At 47.6% G+C, this 17,168-nt stretch overlaps 1 protein-coding gene across 1 annotated transcript; it reads left to right on the plus strand.

Moving 5' to 3' along the window:
- Positions 1-3,107: 3,107 nt before the first annotated feature.
- On the plus strand, positions 3,108-16,893 carry LOC108940912 (fibulin-7-like). The gene is made up of 8 exons (XM_018763316.1): positions 3,108-3,170; positions 9,296-9,491; positions 10,617-10,787; positions 11,213-11,338; positions 13,953-14,111; positions 15,469-15,606; positions 15,779-15,914; positions 16,421-16,893. The coding sequence occupies exons 1-8, from the start codon at positions 3,108-3,110 to the stop codon at positions 16,779-16,781; spliced, it is 1,350 nt and encodes a 449-aa protein (XP_018618832.1). The 3' UTR covers positions 16,782-16,893.
- Positions 16,894-17,168: the final 275 nt, after the last annotated feature.

The raw sequence follows: 17,168 nt of genomic DNA on the forward strand, positions 1-17,168 counted from the left end.
CAGCTTGGGACAAGCAGCTTCGGACAATGTGTGTGTGCTGCTCCAAGAAATTCCAGACGTGACATTTTTGCAGGTCATTTCAAAGGTCTGACATTAGCAAAACTGAGGTCCAAAAAATAATTTTGCCTCCGCTTGGTATAGGTCATAAATATTTCTCCTTCACTTTATGCCAGTGCCTAAATAAATATCTGCTGTGGAACATTTTCCCTGAAAAAGGATATGCAAAGAAATTGCCCTTGAGGGGCTATGCCAATAGCATCACGGGTAAAATTACTGGGATTATTCAGGGAAGAAGGACCTGAACCGGGTGTTCTTTACCCCACGCATGATTAGCTGGAATGATCATGGGAAAACCTTGACAGCTGTAACTTATGAATGTCCCCTGACTGACATACTAACTGAGCGCAGATTTATTCTTAGGGGAGGAATTTGCTCAAAATGCACCAAACTAAGAGGTTATTCTTCTGATCATCAGGAACGGTTCAGAATTTTAAATTGTTTGAGCCTTCTAGTTCTGTCTTTTTTAAACAATCACCTTAGAGCTCATGTTTCTGAATCCTGACGGTGCTTTAAACAGGCTGCGGAATAAGCGCTGGGGGAAAATCAAAAAAAATCGGGCTGTCATCAAGCTTGACCTCCTGTGGTTGCTTTAAGCACTTGGAGATGCTTTCCAGACATCATCCGCGAGCGTGATGCACGGACCACGAAGCATCACGCTCTTTGAATATTTCACTTTACCCTCTTCCATTAATAAATAATCAATGTAAATATAATCCAAAATGACAGCCTTGACCAAATCCTTCAAACTGCTGGTGTGCTCAGAAGCTTTGATTTTGTTTCAAAGTAAAATCTATGAAGTTCCGTACTCCAAAAGTGACCGGGGAAGGTCTTGTTGGATACGCCAAGGCCAAGGAAACCGAGAGCAATGCAAACTGCGGTTTTCTGGTTTCAATTAGGGTGAATCCTGCCTAACTTAAACGTATCACATTCCTGTATGGTATTTTCAAAGATTAATAGTGGCACGGTTCGGACGGAAATGAACATCCACGGATGACATTACAGATGTGTGCCAGCGGTGGCCAAACCTGTAAATCTCTCCAGGAGCATTACAGCTGAGAGCGGTCCAAATAGAAACGTGGACTGGACAATTGCAGTTTGGAAAAGTCCTGCTGTAAATACGGGCCTCACATTCAGGACACATTCGACGTGATGACATCACCTCGCTCAGGTCCTGTTGGCGTATTCACTCTCTTTGTATCGGACCTGAATCTCATATTGTGGGTCATTCCTCTAAAATACTGCCAAAATAAAACATATAGCCTAGCAGCTGAGGAATTTGCTTGTTTAACATGTTTTTATATCCAGAGCAGGTGTATAGCTTAGTTTCATTCAGTTATACACACGCACACATTGACTGAAACCGCTTGTCCCAAGCATAGTACACGTATATTGAAAAGCAGGGTTTGTTCCATTCATGTGTGAAGGCGCAATATTCTGCTGTGCAGTCTAGTTCCTTAACTACCTCACCATCCTCAGCTTTGAAATGTCTGGGAAACTCTGATGCATTGAGAGCCAAAAATTTCCACCCGGACCAGCAGCAACCCCTGTGCTTCAGGACTCAGCACTCCTTTGCATTTCGGCATTCTACTTCTTCTGCGGTAGAACAGGGAGCAAAAAGTAGTAGCGGTAATGGTCTATAGAGATATAAAGAGACACTGGAGGGCAAATTAAGGCTTAATGGAATACAGTTGCCCTCCTCATGCTGGATACACAGAATGAGGGAAAAGGACATTAGAATGATCACCCCCCTGTAGAGGGCAGAACACTTCCATGGTCTGTGATCCAGAACTCCCCATATTCCACACTGCTTACTGTCTATAATAATAATAATAATAATAATAATAAAGGTTTTATGTCAATTGAAATGTATTTATATAAAATAGAATTTTTACATTTAAAACTATAATAAATTATACATCAGTGCTGAGTTTTGTGGCATTGTGGCACAGCTAGTTGCGTTGCCGTTTCGCCTGGGTGGCGCGAGAGGACGTGGGTTCGATCCCCGCTCAGTCTGTGGAGTTTGCATGTTCTCCCTGTGTCTGCGTGGGTTTCCTCCTGCAGTCCAAAGACATGCTGTTCAGGTTCCCCCCTAGTATGTGAGTGAAAGAGAGAGAGTGTGTGTTTGTTCCACTGATGTATGGATGAGTGACCCAGTGTAAGTAGTGTATCTAGCAGTGAAAGTCTTTGGGTGCTCTGGTTTCCTCCCACACTCTAAAGACATGCTGTTCAGGTTCACCCATAGTGTAAGTGACAGGGAGAGTGTGTGTGTTCCACTGATGTATGGATGAGTGACCCAGTGTAAGTAGTGTATCCAACAGTGTAAGTCACCACGGTGAATCAGGTGTGTGGGCTCATAACACTACACATAGTATCCATTGAAAGTCGCTTTGGAAGCGTCTGCTAAGTGAATAAATGTAAATTTTAATTCAACAAATACGGCAAATAAAATACTTTTTTGAGAACAACATGCGAAGGCTCTTTACAAAAGTGATCATTTCACATTTACAAGAAGAAGTGCCGTGAATCGGGCTTCCACGCGTGTTTCAGGGCGCAACTTTCAGCTTTCAGAGCTCGGAATGAACACGCTCTTTATGGCCACCTCGCCGGAGCCGCAGCACCGCAGCACCGCAGCACCACACCCTGCTCACACCCTGCTCGCCCCCTGCAGCCTTATAGCTGAGGCTGCGGCGTGGCGCGCGCGTCGGACCTGCGCCTCTCTGCCTGTGAGCGCGCGCTGCTCTGCCCTGCTCTGCGCTTTCTGCCTATTTATTTAGTCGCTCTAGAAATAGGGAGAAAATTCTGGCGCGTCTTTTCCGAAAAGCGGGGGAAGGTTTGAAAAAGACCTTTTCCTACAACACATATCTTTCTTTTTGGTTTTATAATTAACAAAAAGCACTTGACAAAGAAGCGCACGAACAGGAACACATTTTACACTTTTTCAGCGGATGTCGCTCGAGTGATTTTTTTTAAAAAGAAAAAAAACACCGTTAGGCACTTGGATCGGCGCGGATCGACTGGAGAGTCACTGAAAGCGCGGCCCCGGGACGATGCGGACCTACGTTGTCATGGTGATCCTGTATCAGTGTCTGATGGACACCTCCAGTGGACAGGTAAGGGATTCAGCATATACCCTGCCTGCTGGTAAGGAAGTGGTTAGTGCTGCTGCCTTTAGATCTGAAGAGTGTAGGTTCTAATCCTCTCTCCTGCTATAGTACCCTTGGCTTGAGTAATTTACTCTAAATTACTCCAGTAAAAATGCTAAGCCATGTAAATGGGTAAGTAACTGTAAGCTTCTTTGAAGAAAAGTGTCACCTGAAGGAATAAGAGTAAATATATCTCAAATGCCACTATCTACAATCAGAGATGGGTAATACCAAAAATAAGTCAAACTGCAGTCCTTCTCATAGGTCCAATAGCAGAACTTGGGTTGGCAGGGCATGTTGAGGTGGAATATGTGTTTTGACACTGTTAATATTTCTTATATTTGACTGAATAAAATGCATTCTCACTGTCAGTTTAAAACGACAAAGCAGTGTAAACATTACACCACAGCATGTAAAGAAGTTTGAGAGCATTGATGGGGGGGGGCGGTGCTGACATTAACAAAAGGGAAAAATCCACTCAGCTTGAAAAGACTTATTTGTCTTTTGGTTCAATTAGCAAGTCACTTCTTGGTTTGTATCTTTATGGGACTTTCAATAGTGGACACCTATGTGGTCATCTCTGTTAACCCTGGATCAACTTAAAAAATAATAATTTTCTCTATGTAGTTGAACTCATTGATTCAGATTATTACAGGCAACTGAACCCCTTCCAAGGACATGTAAATATTGCACAACGGGTAGCGTACCGGTTACAGCCCGTACCTTGCAGAGCAAAGACCTGGGTTTGAATCCCAGTGCCTGCTGTAGTACCCCTGAGCAAAGTACTTACCCCAGAATAGCCTGCCGCGTGAACGGTTGGGTTTCGCAGGTGGTTTAACACTGCAAGTCGCTTTGGAGACAAGCATCAGATAAGTTAATAAACGCAAATAAGTCGCTGTTCACGCGTTCATTCGGAAACTTGCCTTGGAGTGTGTATTTTATGTGTAGGTTAGCAGTCCAACTTGAAGTGAAACAAATATAGCTTTGCTGGAATATTTCTCTGTATGGACACTTGGAGCTGCTTCAAAGGGTCTGTAAGGACCGAGGGAGAGCTCTTGCAAAAATCCCTTCAAAGCAAAAGCTAAAAAATAGAACTGAGAAAATTAGTGTCGAATTGCACCTCTTTACCAGAGCATTTCGGTCTGGCAGTGTGTTCAGAGCAAGCTGCGGTCGCTGAGGCCTGAACGGCCTCAAGGACATACTTGCTTTTGGACACGTAAACTGGGAGATCATCTCCCGGCTCAGACAGGAATCACTGCCCAGATCTGTAACGGCAATCCTCAAGGGCAGCCAAACTATATCAATAGCACTTCAGCAAAAAGGCCCTAAAGCCCAAAAATGCAGACACAGTGTGTTTCCCCCTTCCTCATTTCCTCAGTTATTGCACATTTTTTGACACCGGATGTTTTCGAGTCTTCCACCAAAATGAAATATTACATAAATAGCAGGTGTTCTCACTCAGCCCTTGTTCACACACATTGCAGCACTTTTTTTAAAAACTTACTTAATTTATTTAATGAACAAAATTATCTAACCCCAAATGGAATTGTGTGGAAAAGAAATTGCCCCTGAGCTAAATCAATCCACTTAAAGGGATAACTGGAGTCGAATGATCGAATGCAGCCAGGCTTGACTATAGCATGGTGGCACAGTGAGCAGCGCTGCTGTCTCACAGTGCCTGGATGGTGTGAGAGGATGTGGGTTCGATCCCCACTCAGTCTGTATGGTGTTTGCATGTTCTTGCTGTGTCTGTGTGGGTTTCCTCTAGGTTTCCTCCCACAGTCCAAAGACATGCTGTTCAGTTCCCCCACAGTGTGTGAGTGAGAGAGAGTGAGAGAGTGTGTGTGTTCCACTGATGTATGGATGAGTGACCCAGTGTAAGTAGTGTATCTAGCAGTGTAAATCACTTTGATAAATAAGGTGTGTGGGCTGATAACCCTACATTGAGTTCATTGGAAGTCACTGTGGAGAAAAGTGTCTGCTAAATAAATAAATGCAAATGTATAGCCCACCCTGCTCAATACAAAGCTAACTTAGTTTGACTCTTAGCATCACAGTCAAGTTTCTGATGCAAAGATTCCAAAAAGCACGTTATACCACAATGGAAACTGCTGAAGAGATCAGAAGAAAAGGTTGTTGACATCTATCAGTTTGGAAAGGGTTACTAAGCCATTTCTAGGGCTCTGGGACTTCTGTGAACCACAGTGAAAGCCATGGTTTCCAAAACTGGAAACAGTAGTGAATCTACCATTTTGGCCCGCCAGAGTTTCTTCAAAATCGCAGCATAAAATCATTGAGGAAGTCACAAAGGATACAAATAAATCCAGAGAATTTAAGGCTTCTCTTGCCTCTGACAAGGCCAGCATCCACAGCTCCACAATCAGAAAAACACTAACCAAAAACAGACAGTGTGGGAGAATAGCAAGATGGACACCAATGCTAAAACAAGAACAACACACACGTGCCCATCTGTCATTTGCCACAAAGCACCTGGATGATCCTCCAGGCCCTTTAGGGGAATGTTTTATAGACAGATGAGTCAAAAGTGGAACTTTCTGGATGACGTGGCTCCCATTGTGTCTGGCATACAGCATTCTGCAGTAAGAACATCATGCCAGCAATCAAATGTGGTGGCAGTGTAATGTTGTGGGGATGCTTTGCTGCCTCAGGACCTGGAAGGATAATTTCTATAAATTAAGGAGCAATGAATCTTGCTATGTATCAGAAAACTCTGAAGGAAAGAGTCTGGTCAATGACCCATAGTTGGAGCTGGAGTATGGATGGGCCACGCAGCGACACAATGATGCAAAAGACGAACGCCAGTGTAAACCGCAATGGCTGAATGGCTGATGTTCTTACAAAATAAGCAAAATGAAAATTTTTAAAGACTCAAAGCCCAACTCTGAACCCAACAGTGATGCTGTGGGGGGACATGGAATGAGACCAACTAGTGTTTCTGAATGCAAACAGTTCTGCAAGGAAGGGTGGACTGGAACTCCTTCCCAGCAATACATACATTTTTTCATTTAGCTGTTGCTTTTCCAACATGACTTACAATGTTAAGCTTCTTAGAATTATTTACCCATTTATACAGCTGGGTCATTTTTACTGGAGTAACTCAGGGTAGTACCTTGCTCAAGGGTACTACAGATGGAGGTGGGATTTGAACCTGCAACCTGCAGGTCCAACATCCGTAGCTCTAACCACTACAATACCAGCTGTCTGACAGTTAATGCAACACCGTATGTGCAGTAAAATAAAATTACATGAAATATTTGGCTATGAGTGAAGTCTGAAGAGTATGTAATTTGTGAAACAGATCTAACGGACTGATACTGAATGACAGGAAGCGTCTCTGACTGCTATTAATATTGGCTGCAAGGTTGTTGATGGTATTTGTGTGGCTGTCAGTCAGTATTAAGTGGACAATGTCCACCCTCCTTTTCTGTAAACTCCTCGCTGCGGTCGACTCAGAAAACAGCTTCAGCTAGAACTCAGCAAACTACCGGGAGGCAGGTCTTTGCAGGTCTCACCACGCGGGAGCTCTAGTACTGCTAGGTACGCGGACGATGTACAAGGGTGTGAGATGGACATTTGGATTACATCACAGATGGCTGAATGAGCCATTCAGAATGTTTTGCAATGCTGAACAGAACAAGATGTTATGAATGAGCATAAACAACTTCTTCAGCACAGAAATCTCTCCTGTGCTTCATATCAATTAAGCAGTCATTTTGGCAGACGGGAAAAAATATTTACTTTCCTCGCTGAAGTTCTAGAGAGAAAAAAAAAAAAAAAAAAAAACATACTGGTTTTCTGAAATGCGGAAGAGGTGTGCAGAGGATGAGAATGTGAAAACATCCAGGACCTCTGAAAAATGTTGCAGCTGAGGTGAAAGGAAGGCTTGCTCTCTTGTGGACGTGCAAGATACCACAGTATGAGCGGAGCAGGTACTCAGGGTGGATCCTTTAGCTGTGCACTTAGTGCGAGAACATGGAAAGCTAAAACAGCGATCTGATTTCTTCCAAAGAATATCAATATAGGCTTTACAATAAATGCAATATAATGTGAAAATTGAAATCTCAGCTTTAGCACTAGAAGGGCGCATCCATCCATTATCAATAACTGCTTCTCCCAGGTCACGGTGGGGGGTCACGGTGAACCAGAGTCCGTCCTGGAAGCACTGGGCACAAGGCTGAGGGGAATACAACTTGGATGGGATGCCAGCTGATCCCAGGATAGCCACGCACACAGGCACTTTAGAATCATCTTTTCAACTCAACTGCATGTCTTTGGACTGTGGGAGGAAACCAGAGCACCCAGAGGAAACTCACACAGATGCAGGAAAAACATGCAAACTGCTCACAGGCTGAGCAGCGATCAAACCCACGTTCTCGCCCACCATGTGAGTGCTGCGAGGCTAGTCACCGTGACTGGAGGGGCTCTTTAATAACTTCTGTGTAATAATGCAGAAGAACTTAACTGGACTGAAGCTATAAACACCCTTTGACAAAATAGGCTTTAATCCGCAGCGAATAAAGACATTTACTGAAAACGAATCTTGTCAAATTGAACTTGGCATTTCCATGTAATCATAAAAGTAGAAAAGGTTAAGTGAGGGCAGCAGGTAGCTCAGTGGTTAACCATATGATCTCGTATCCTGTAGGTTGCTGGCTCGCATCCCTTTGAGCAAGGAACTTAAGCTGAATTCCTCATATGAAAATATCCAGCTTAACAAATGAATGAACATGTAAATCACTGTGCATGTTATAATAAAATAATGTTCATGACAAATAATGAGGAGGATTCGTGCAAATCGTTGGATGAGAGCAGTTTGGATTCGGTTCGCAAGGTTCACTTCTGCCATCGGGGTTCATCTCTTGGGAGGAACTTTGGTTCTGGGCCTGGGACTTTATGTGCCCAAGAAGACCTCACAGCTGAATGCCTCCCTGTGCTGCAGTGTGGTTGGAATGCTGACCGCAGCTTCCTGCTCTCTTGGCTTCTTCCATGTCTCTGAGTCTCCGAAATGTGAGAGTCCAGCGGGGAAGTTGGGCGTTAGGAATGGAGTCGGCCGAACAAAAATCGAAGGTTAACTTTAACATGGATAGCTGACACGGAGCTGCTAGCTGATCCCAACCAAAAACGCAAAAGACCGTGTACAACCCTGTCAAGAACGATGAGTTTATGTTCACGTGGAACGAAAACGTTTGACCGTAATGGTTACATCAGCCTGAACAAAGCAGATGTTTGCAAAGTTCCATGCGATCTGGACAGGCACGGGTCGTTAACCGCGTTGGAATCATGGGTTCGGCTTCTCTGCGCAGGCATGATGCAAGGGTCAGTCCATCCTCTCAACCAAATCCCGAAAGCAAGGGACACATAATGAAAAGATGATCTACCGGTACTGCTTTTCAACGCATGTTCTGCATCCCCACTGATAACTGGATGTCTTGGAGATCACTGGGTTTCCTCATCACCTCCAAGGACGCAAGAAGTATTATGAGCGCCTGTTCTCCAGGTTCCCCACGGAGCTGTACAGCGAGTACATTTCTAACTAGATGGGCGGCACGGTGGCACAGCGAGTCTCACGGCACTTAGGCGGTGCGAAAGGATGTGGGTTCGATCCCCATTCAGTCTGTGTGGAGTTTGCGTGTTCCGCCTGGGTTTCCCCCAGGTGCTCTGGTTTCCTCCCACAGTCCAAAAACATGCTGTTGAGGTTCACGCATAGAGTGTGAATGACGGAGAGAGAGAGTGTTTTCCACTGATGTATGGATGAGTGACCCAGTGTAAGTAGTGCATCCAGCAGTGTAAATCACTGTGGTGAATAAGGTGTGTGGGCTGATAACACTACATAGAGTTCATTGGAAGTCGCTTTGGAGAAAAGAGTCTGCTAAATAAATAAATGTAAAAGAGTTGTGTCCTTAAGGCCACATTGAGTGCTGTGATTTGGGTGGAAAATGAGCAGGAGACCTTGTTGGCTTTCAGTGCTTTTACTAGTGTACAGCAGGACACTACAGTACCCACAGTGAGCTACCTTTGCGGAAGGCGAGTGCAGTGGAGCTGAGAGGGATCTCCATCCTCCTCGAACCCAGGTAGAAGTGGACAGCAGGCCTCCCCCCAGCCCAAAGGGATGCACCAGCATGGAGGAGCTGCAGGGTACCCTGCGCCAGGTCCACAAGCTGCTGTCAGCCCATGAGGCCTCCTACCTGGAGGGTCTGCGCTCCCTGAAGAAGAAGTTAACCGTCCTGCAGAAAGCTGCCGCACGACAGGCGGACAAGACCCCCAACGGTGAGTCCAGTAGAAGTGTTTCACGGGTCGTGATCTGCTCAAAGCTGTCAGAGGGCAGCATGTGAGATGATAATGAGCAAAAAGAAGGTGGCTTGAGTGCCTGGGTGGTGCGAGAGGGCGTGGGTTCAATCCCTGCTCAGTGTGTGTGTGGAGTTTGAATGTTCTCCCCGTGTCTGTGTGGGTTTCCTCCCGCAGTTCAGGTGAATCGATGCCTCTAAATTGTCTGCGTGTGGCGACCCTGCAATGGACTGGCGTCCCATCCAGGGTTTATCCCCCTTACCTTGCATGCAACGCTTCCAGTATAGGCTCCTGACCACCATGACCCTGCCCAGGACAAGCGGCTCCTGAAACCGCGTGGAGGAATTAGCTCAGGTTTTCGTGTGCTGTTGCAGACTGTAACCCAAGTTCTATTCAGTATTTTTTTTAAATGACATCGTCGAACGGGTTGAGAGCCCGTCAAGAAATCTTAGAATGAATGTGATGAAAATGTCCCTAATATTCAAGAAATATGTGGCATTTTCAACCACTGAGTTGCATTCAGTATGAATTATGCAGAGACTTATACGTCGACAAGATCTATTAAAGAAATACCAAAAGGACAGGTGACGACCCCTCTCACCACTTATAGCACCTTTCAGAGAAGCATTTAAGAGGTTATTTATCCCCAGTACCTTAATTCTTCCCAGGAAACCTAACATATGTAGATGTTGATATTTCTATCTATCCATTTATCTATCCAACTGTCCATTTTAAAATCACGCCGCTATGTGCATTCTATATTATATACGCCGCTATATTCGCTTTTTTGCAAATTTTTCCGTCCGCTTTGCACGAATCACTGACGGATCAGATATACCTTTGTTTATATCTCTTCGCGGCAGCGGCGTGTGCTATGTCTTTGAGAGCATTTATTTTGCGTAATGCGTGCTTATGAAATGTGCACTGCTGCGGTTTTGCAACTGAAAAAATGTCGATTTGAGCAAATGATGCATTTTCTGTTTTTCTGTTAAAGAACTGGGCTTGGGGGACAGAAAGGTTGCTCGTTCAGATCCCGCACGAGGGCCGTAGCCAATGTATTTAGCTGCCGAGAAGCGAGCGTCCCCATCGCCTCCTTCCTCCCTCCAGGCACCTGCCCTCTGCTGGAGGCGCCCCCCAACGGCAGGAGGCTCGGCAAGGCGCGGGGGGCTGGTCACGAGGTGCACTTCGTGTGTGAGCCTGGGTACGAACTGCTGGGTCCAGAGACCAGGGTGTGCCTGCACTCCCTGAGCTGGAGCGGACAGCAGCCCCGCTGCAGGAGTGAGTGCCGTGACCGGTGACCGTCGGAACACCCCTCCCCCACCTTCACTACATTTCCCCGTATTTCCACAAGCTTCGCCCCGTCACCCCAATCACGTCTTTATCGGCTCGCTCGCCTCTTCCTGCGCGCTGTCTCCATCCCCTTTCGTTTCCCTGGCCCGCCTTCTACAGCGCACGCACAGGTATGACCCCCATGGATTTGGGGACGCTCAGAGTTTCACAGTTCGCTCCCGTTTCCTTACATCTTGTCCCGCTCTTATTCTGCTTTGCTGACTGTCAGCGGAGGAAGAGAGAGCAGGTTCCAGCGCTTCGCCGTCGACAGGCCTCGACACGCATCGCGCACCGATAGACAACCTCTCTTTACTTTGCTCGTGGTTTTCCTGGGTATTGAAAATAAATCAGCGCTTCCGACCCTCTCCCTTTAGACGTCGATGACTGCGCTTCCGCGCCCTGCCTCAACGGAGGAGCGTGCGTGGACGCCGTGAACCAGTTCATTTGCTCGTGTCCCAAAAGCTGGACGGGCGCAACCTGCCAGACGCCCGTCTTGACCCGTAAGTGCTGGTCGGCGCACAGGACGTGATCCTCAGCGAATGTCTGGGGGTCCCGCTGGGGCCGTGCAAATACGCAGGAAAGGGTGTCGAGGCGGGGGGCAGCAGGGGGCGTGGCGGTCAGAGCTGCTGCCTTTGGATCAGAGTGACCTGGGATTGAATCCCACCTCCTGCTGCAGACCCCAGCGAGCAAATCGTTGTATGCAGCTCAATGCTGTAAGTCACCCTGGAGGAAAGTGTCAGATAAATTTAATGCAATATACAGCTGACCCTTGAACAACAGGGGTTTGAACTGTGCGGGTCCACTTACACGTGGATTTTTTTTTCCCCCAATACTGTATTATGAATATGACCAATACTGTACGCCATAAAAATTTTATAACGATTCATTCGTTAGTGTACAGGCTGGGCTACGGTAACGCAATCACACTGCTGCTGCTTCGTTATCCGTGCATGAATCGTTATACCTGTGAATAAATATTAATTTCTTTCTCACGTTATTTTTTCATTTTGATCTCTAGTGTTAGTGATACGTATAACATCTACGGTGTTTTGTATCATATAAGACAATATTGATGTGGGTACAGACAGACGATTCATCTCGTAAAAACAGACGACGTAAACTTACAGTATCGATAAATACAGTAAAATACTCTAAATGTATTTTCTCTTCCTCCAGATTTTCTTAACATTTTCTTTTCTCTAGCTTACTTTATTGTAAGAATGCAGTATGTAATACATATAACATACCAAATATGTGTTAATCGGCTGTTTGTTATTGGTAAGGCTTCCAGTCAACAGTAGGCTATTAGTATCTGTAGTAGTAGGGTGGCACAGCGAGTAGTGCTGCTGTCTCACAGTGCCTGGGTGGTGCTGGAGGACATGGGTTCAACCCCTATGTGGAGTTTGCATGTTCTCCCCGTGTCTGCATGGGTTTCCTCCCACACTCCAAAGACATGCTGTTCAGGTTCCCCCATAGGATGAGTGACACAGAGAGTGTGTGTGTTCCACTGATGTATGGATGAGTGACCTAGTGTAAGTAGTGTATCTAGCAGTGTAAGTCTTTGGGTGCTCTGGTTTCCTCCCACAGTCCAAAGACACACTGTTGAGGTTCACAGAGGGAGCGTGTTTCACTGATGTATGGATGAGTGGCGTATGTAGCAGTGTAAGTCACCACGGTGAATAAGGTGTGTGGGCTCATAACACTACACAGAGTTCATTGGAAGTTGCTTTGGACAAAAGTGTCTGTTTAATAAATGAATGTAGTTAAGTTTCTGGGGAGTCAAAAGTCACATGCGCATTTTCGACTGTGCGGGGGGGTCGACGCCCCTAATCGCCGCATTGTTCAAGGGCCAACTGTATACAATATGTGCGACCAAAGGCTGCATTGGAATTAACACTCACTCACTATATAATTACCGCAAGCTCACAAAGACAGTCCCGGTGCGTTCTTACACCAGACACGGTTCGGGTTTTACCTTCACAGCGATAAGTAGGAGAGCACTAAAACGGTGGTGGAGACGGGCGGAGCGGCCCACTAGCAGGGTACGCAGAGAGCCCGAGTGGTCCTTCTCCGAGTCGTCCTGTGTTCGGACCGGCCGGGCGAAATGAAAGGCGTAACTGTTCCGGTCTTCTGACTGGGCCCTCTGTGGAATCACGGTACGCAGCGGTCGACGAACGTTCGGAGGCGCGTTTCTCGCCGGGGCGCATTTGCTCGCGTCCTGCTTCCGTTCCGGTTCCGAATCCTCGTGCCGCAGTCCAGAGAGCGCAGCTCCGCGAAAACAGAGAGGGTTGTGTAGAGAAGGGCCCGGACACCATAATACAGTAAGGTAATACAGCTGACCCTTGGACGACGTGGGGGTTAGAGGCGCCGACCCCCCATGCAGTTGAAAATCCACGTATAACTTTTGATTCCCCAAAAACGGAACTACTAATAGCCTACTGTTGGCCGGAAGCCTTACCGGTTACATAAACATATTCAATTAACACATATTTTGTATGATATATGTACTACATACTGCATTCTTACAATAAAGTAAGGTAGAAAAAAGAAAATGTTATTAAGAAAACCAGGAGGAAGAGAAAATACATTTACAGTATTTTACTGTATTTATCGATACTGTAAGTTTACGTCGTCTGTTTATGAGATGAATCGTCTGTCTGTCTGTCTGTCTGTATGTACCTACATCAATATTGTCTTATTGGATACAAAACACTGTAGATGTTATCAGTATTACATGTATATTTTATGGTAGTAAATGATAAAACAGACTAGTATCTACGTATATTTTATGCATTCATGACATACCTAACTTTTTCTGAATTTTTTCGATATTTCTAGGCTACGCGGTTCGTCTGCGAGTTTTTTCTAATTGCCGCAAACCTCCAAGGAATTTTCCAATATATTCAATGAAAAAAATGCACGCATAAGTGGACCCACGCAGTTCAAAGCCGCGTTGTTCAAGGCTCAACTGTACTATAAACGGAGGCCTTAAAGGGCCGGTAAGGAAGCCCACCCTGCAGCGGTCCTTCCACGCCTTCAGCACGGGGTCTCCAGGATGCGAAGGGGAACAAAGGCTGCCCTAATCTTCCTTCTTCTGCCCCTCAACTCTACAAGTGTTCAGCGCCATGATCAACACCTCCTCGACCGCTGCCACCCCATCGCCGCCCTCTCCGTTCACACGCCCGGCAACGTGCGCCCAGGTACAGGGTGTCACCCGCTGCTCCTGCGAAGCTGGATTCAGCATTGCTGGTCGAGACAGCACCTCGTGCACAGGTGAGCCTCCAACCGGGCTGGTGTAGCATGACGGTCGGTTTATAGCAAACCCATCGGCTCTCCGCAGGCGCTCTGTAAACGGTGATCGCACCTTTCATCGGAGCCATACGTTGATTCGACAGCAAAAATTTAAGATGACATGTTAAGGAATGTACTTTACACGCACATTGAGGGGAAACGAGAAAAAGAACGATAAATAAGAACTGCTAACAATAATAGTTTCAATGCACGCAGCACTTCACCAAATGACATAACCTGTTCACAGGTATTTATTTGGCAGGAGCTTTTCTCCAAAGAGACTTCCAATGAACTCTATGTAGTGTTATGAACCCGCACACCTTATTCACCACGGTAACTTACACTGCTAGATCCACTACTTACACTGGGTCACTCATCCATACATCAGTGGAACGCACACTCTCTCTCTCTGTCACTCACACACTACGGGGGAACCTGAACAGCAGGTATTTGCACTGTGGGAGGAAACCAGAGCACCCAGATTAAACCCACACAAACACAGGGAGAACATGCAAACTCCACACAGACTGAGCTGGAACTGAACCCATGTTCTCACACACCACCCAGGCGCTGTGAGACAGCAGCGCTACTCACTGTACCGCCTGGCGTTTACCTACAAAATGTGTTCAAACGTTGTCAGGATTGTTCAACATTTGCCTGGCTGTTACTTTTATAGTTTATCCCACTTGCTGAAATACCACCCTGTCCTTCATCTTAATAGACATTGCGATGTGAGGACTTTTCCAATAGTACCTACTAGTCTCTCTGTACCCCGGTACACTGGGACCTCAGCTTACAAACAAAACTGGGACTGAAAGTCTGTTCATAACTCAGTTTGTTTGTAATAACAAACGCTATGGCACATTCAGTCAATACTTAATTGTAACAACATCCCGACTTAAAACAACATTAAAATTAAGTCTAATTTAAAATGTCATCTCTACAATCTCCTGCTCATTTGCCAGTTGTTGCTGGCCATAAAGGTTCACCTTATTACTGAGCACCAGACACAAGTTTAATTAATCCGGTTCCAGATCGCTACTCTGTGTCTGTCTCTGTCTCTGTCTCTGTGTGTGTGTGTGTTACTGCCAATGCAGGCTATGTTACAGCAAAGACAATTTTCAAAAATTTTCCAAATGGGGGAAAAAAAGAACAGTTTTTAAAAAACAGACTGAAAAACGTGTGTATCTTCGAACGTTCGTAACTCGAACACGGGAAACACGAGGAGTCAGCGCACGTACTTTCTTAACCCCTCTACCTGAACGTCTTAGTTTTACCGTCAAGCGCAGCCAAGGCCCCGGTACGCTGTTCCCATCCCAGTTCCGCCTGTGTGTTCCAGACATCGACGAGTGCTCGCTGTTCCACGCGGGCCGAGCCGGGCGCCTGTGTTTGCACGCCTGCGTCAACACCCCAGGGGGCTACCGCTGCACCTGCCCCGACGGCTACAACCTCGCACGGGACGGCCGGAACTGCAAGGGTCGGCATCGCCGCCGTCCGATCCGTAACAAACGGGACGGGAAGTTCTTGGGACAACGGCGTTACTAACGCGTGTCCGGCTGGGCGGCGTTTTCTCCCGGAAGGGTTGACCTTAACGAGACCGCTCTGTAGCGCTCGCCTCGATAATCGCTCTCCCTCCTTTGGCTGCGCAGATGTGGACGAGTGCGCGGACATGCGCCACGACTGCACCCGGGAGCAGCTCTGCGTCAACACGTTTGGGGCGTTCCGCTGCGTGCTCGTCGACTGCCCCCGTATCCGCAACGCCACCTACGCCAAGACCTCGCCCACGTGAGCGCCCGCCTTCCGGTCGCGGGTCGGCTCGCATCGAAGGGTCGATTTCGGGCTTGCGGGCACAAGGCCGAACCGCCGCTAGGGCGCCGAGCTGCACGTTTCCGACGTTTTGATATTTTTAAATTTGCAGAGCGACCCTCACTGGGTCAGCGGTTACTGCAAATGAATGGATGCGCATGGGTGGGGAACTGCTCTGCAGCTTGTGTGGAACGCCGTGTGTTGATTTAACAGGAAAGGTAACAATCCCGGGGTGTGGTGGCACGGTGGCGCAGCGGGTTTGACCTGGTCCTGCTCTCTAGTGGGTCTGAAGTTCAAGTCCCTCTAGGGGTCCCTTGCAATGGACTGGTGTCCTGTCCTGGGTGTGTCCCCTCCCTCTAAGCCTTATGCCCTGCGTTGCCGGATTAGGCTCCGGTTCTCCACAACCCCACTTGGGACAAGCGGTTTCGGTGTGCGTGGGTACCAATTCCGAGTCACCGACCTTCTCCCCCGTGTTGCTTACGCAGACGATGCGAGCGGAACCCCTGCCCCGTCGACAACAAGGGCTGCCTGAAGGCCCCCAACTCTGTGAGCCACCGCTTCCTGTCGGTGGTCTCCAAAGTGTCAGCTCCTCTGCCGCTCTTCAGGATGTCCGTGGCGAGGCGGCTGGGCGACACGCTGCGCTTCGGGCTGCTGGGGGCCCGGGGCCAGCACCTCTTCGCCGTGCGGCGCTCCGACAGGCAAACGGGAGAGCTCCTGCTGACCAGGCCTGTGGAGGGCCCCGCTACCCTGGAGGTGGACCTGGAGATGACCGAGCTGGAGAGGGGCACCACGCTGGGACGATACGTCACCAAGTTCACCCTCTTTGTCTCGCAGTACGAATTCTAGGGCCAGCAGGAGGAATCGAGGTGGTGGAGCGAAGACGGGCCACACGCTCTAGCGTTAAAACATAAGCTGGCTTTGCATGAAGAGGGATGAGCGGTTGTGCCCGCTGGGTGCCGGACTCTCGGGAGCCAAGTTTCAGATCACCCGCGGTACGCGTCCGTGGGCTCGGACCACGACGGGATAAAGGTGGAAAACTGTACGGGTGCCGCTTTTTTCCCTTCAGCAGCAGATCTGCCGCGACACTCGGAGGTGGACTGGCTTCGCAAACATCGGCGAGCCACGCAGAGGAAGGGTGCGGCAGCGTCATCCTCTATACAGGATTTCTTGAGGGGAGGTCTAGGTTGAGCGATGCGGGTGGTGTAGCGGTTAGAGCGGCTGGCTTTGTACCCG

This window comes from Scleropages formosus, chromosome 11 (assembly GCF_900964775.1).
Source record: "Scleropages formosus chromosome 11, fSclFor1.1, whole genome shotgun sequence".
Taxonomy (NCBI): Eukaryota; Metazoa; Chordata; class Actinopteri; order Osteoglossiformes; family Osteoglossidae; genus Scleropages; species Scleropages formosus.

What these genes read in the sequence shown, in the direction of transcription:
- LOC108940912 (XM_018763316.1), top strand. Translation starts at nt 3,108, where the DNA reads ATGCGGACCTACGTTGTCATGGTGATCCTGTATCAGTGTCTGATGGAC. An exon ending in TGGACACCTCCAGTGGACAG is followed by an intron (nt 3,171 to 9,295) that starts GTAAGGGATTCA and finishes CCTCGAACCCAG; the next exon opens with GTAGAAGTGGACAGCAGGCC. An exon ending in AGACAGCACCTCGTGCACAG is followed by an intron (nt 14,112 to 15,468) that starts GTGAGCCTCCAA and finishes TGTGTGTTCCAG; the next exon opens with ACATCGACGAGTGCTCGCTG.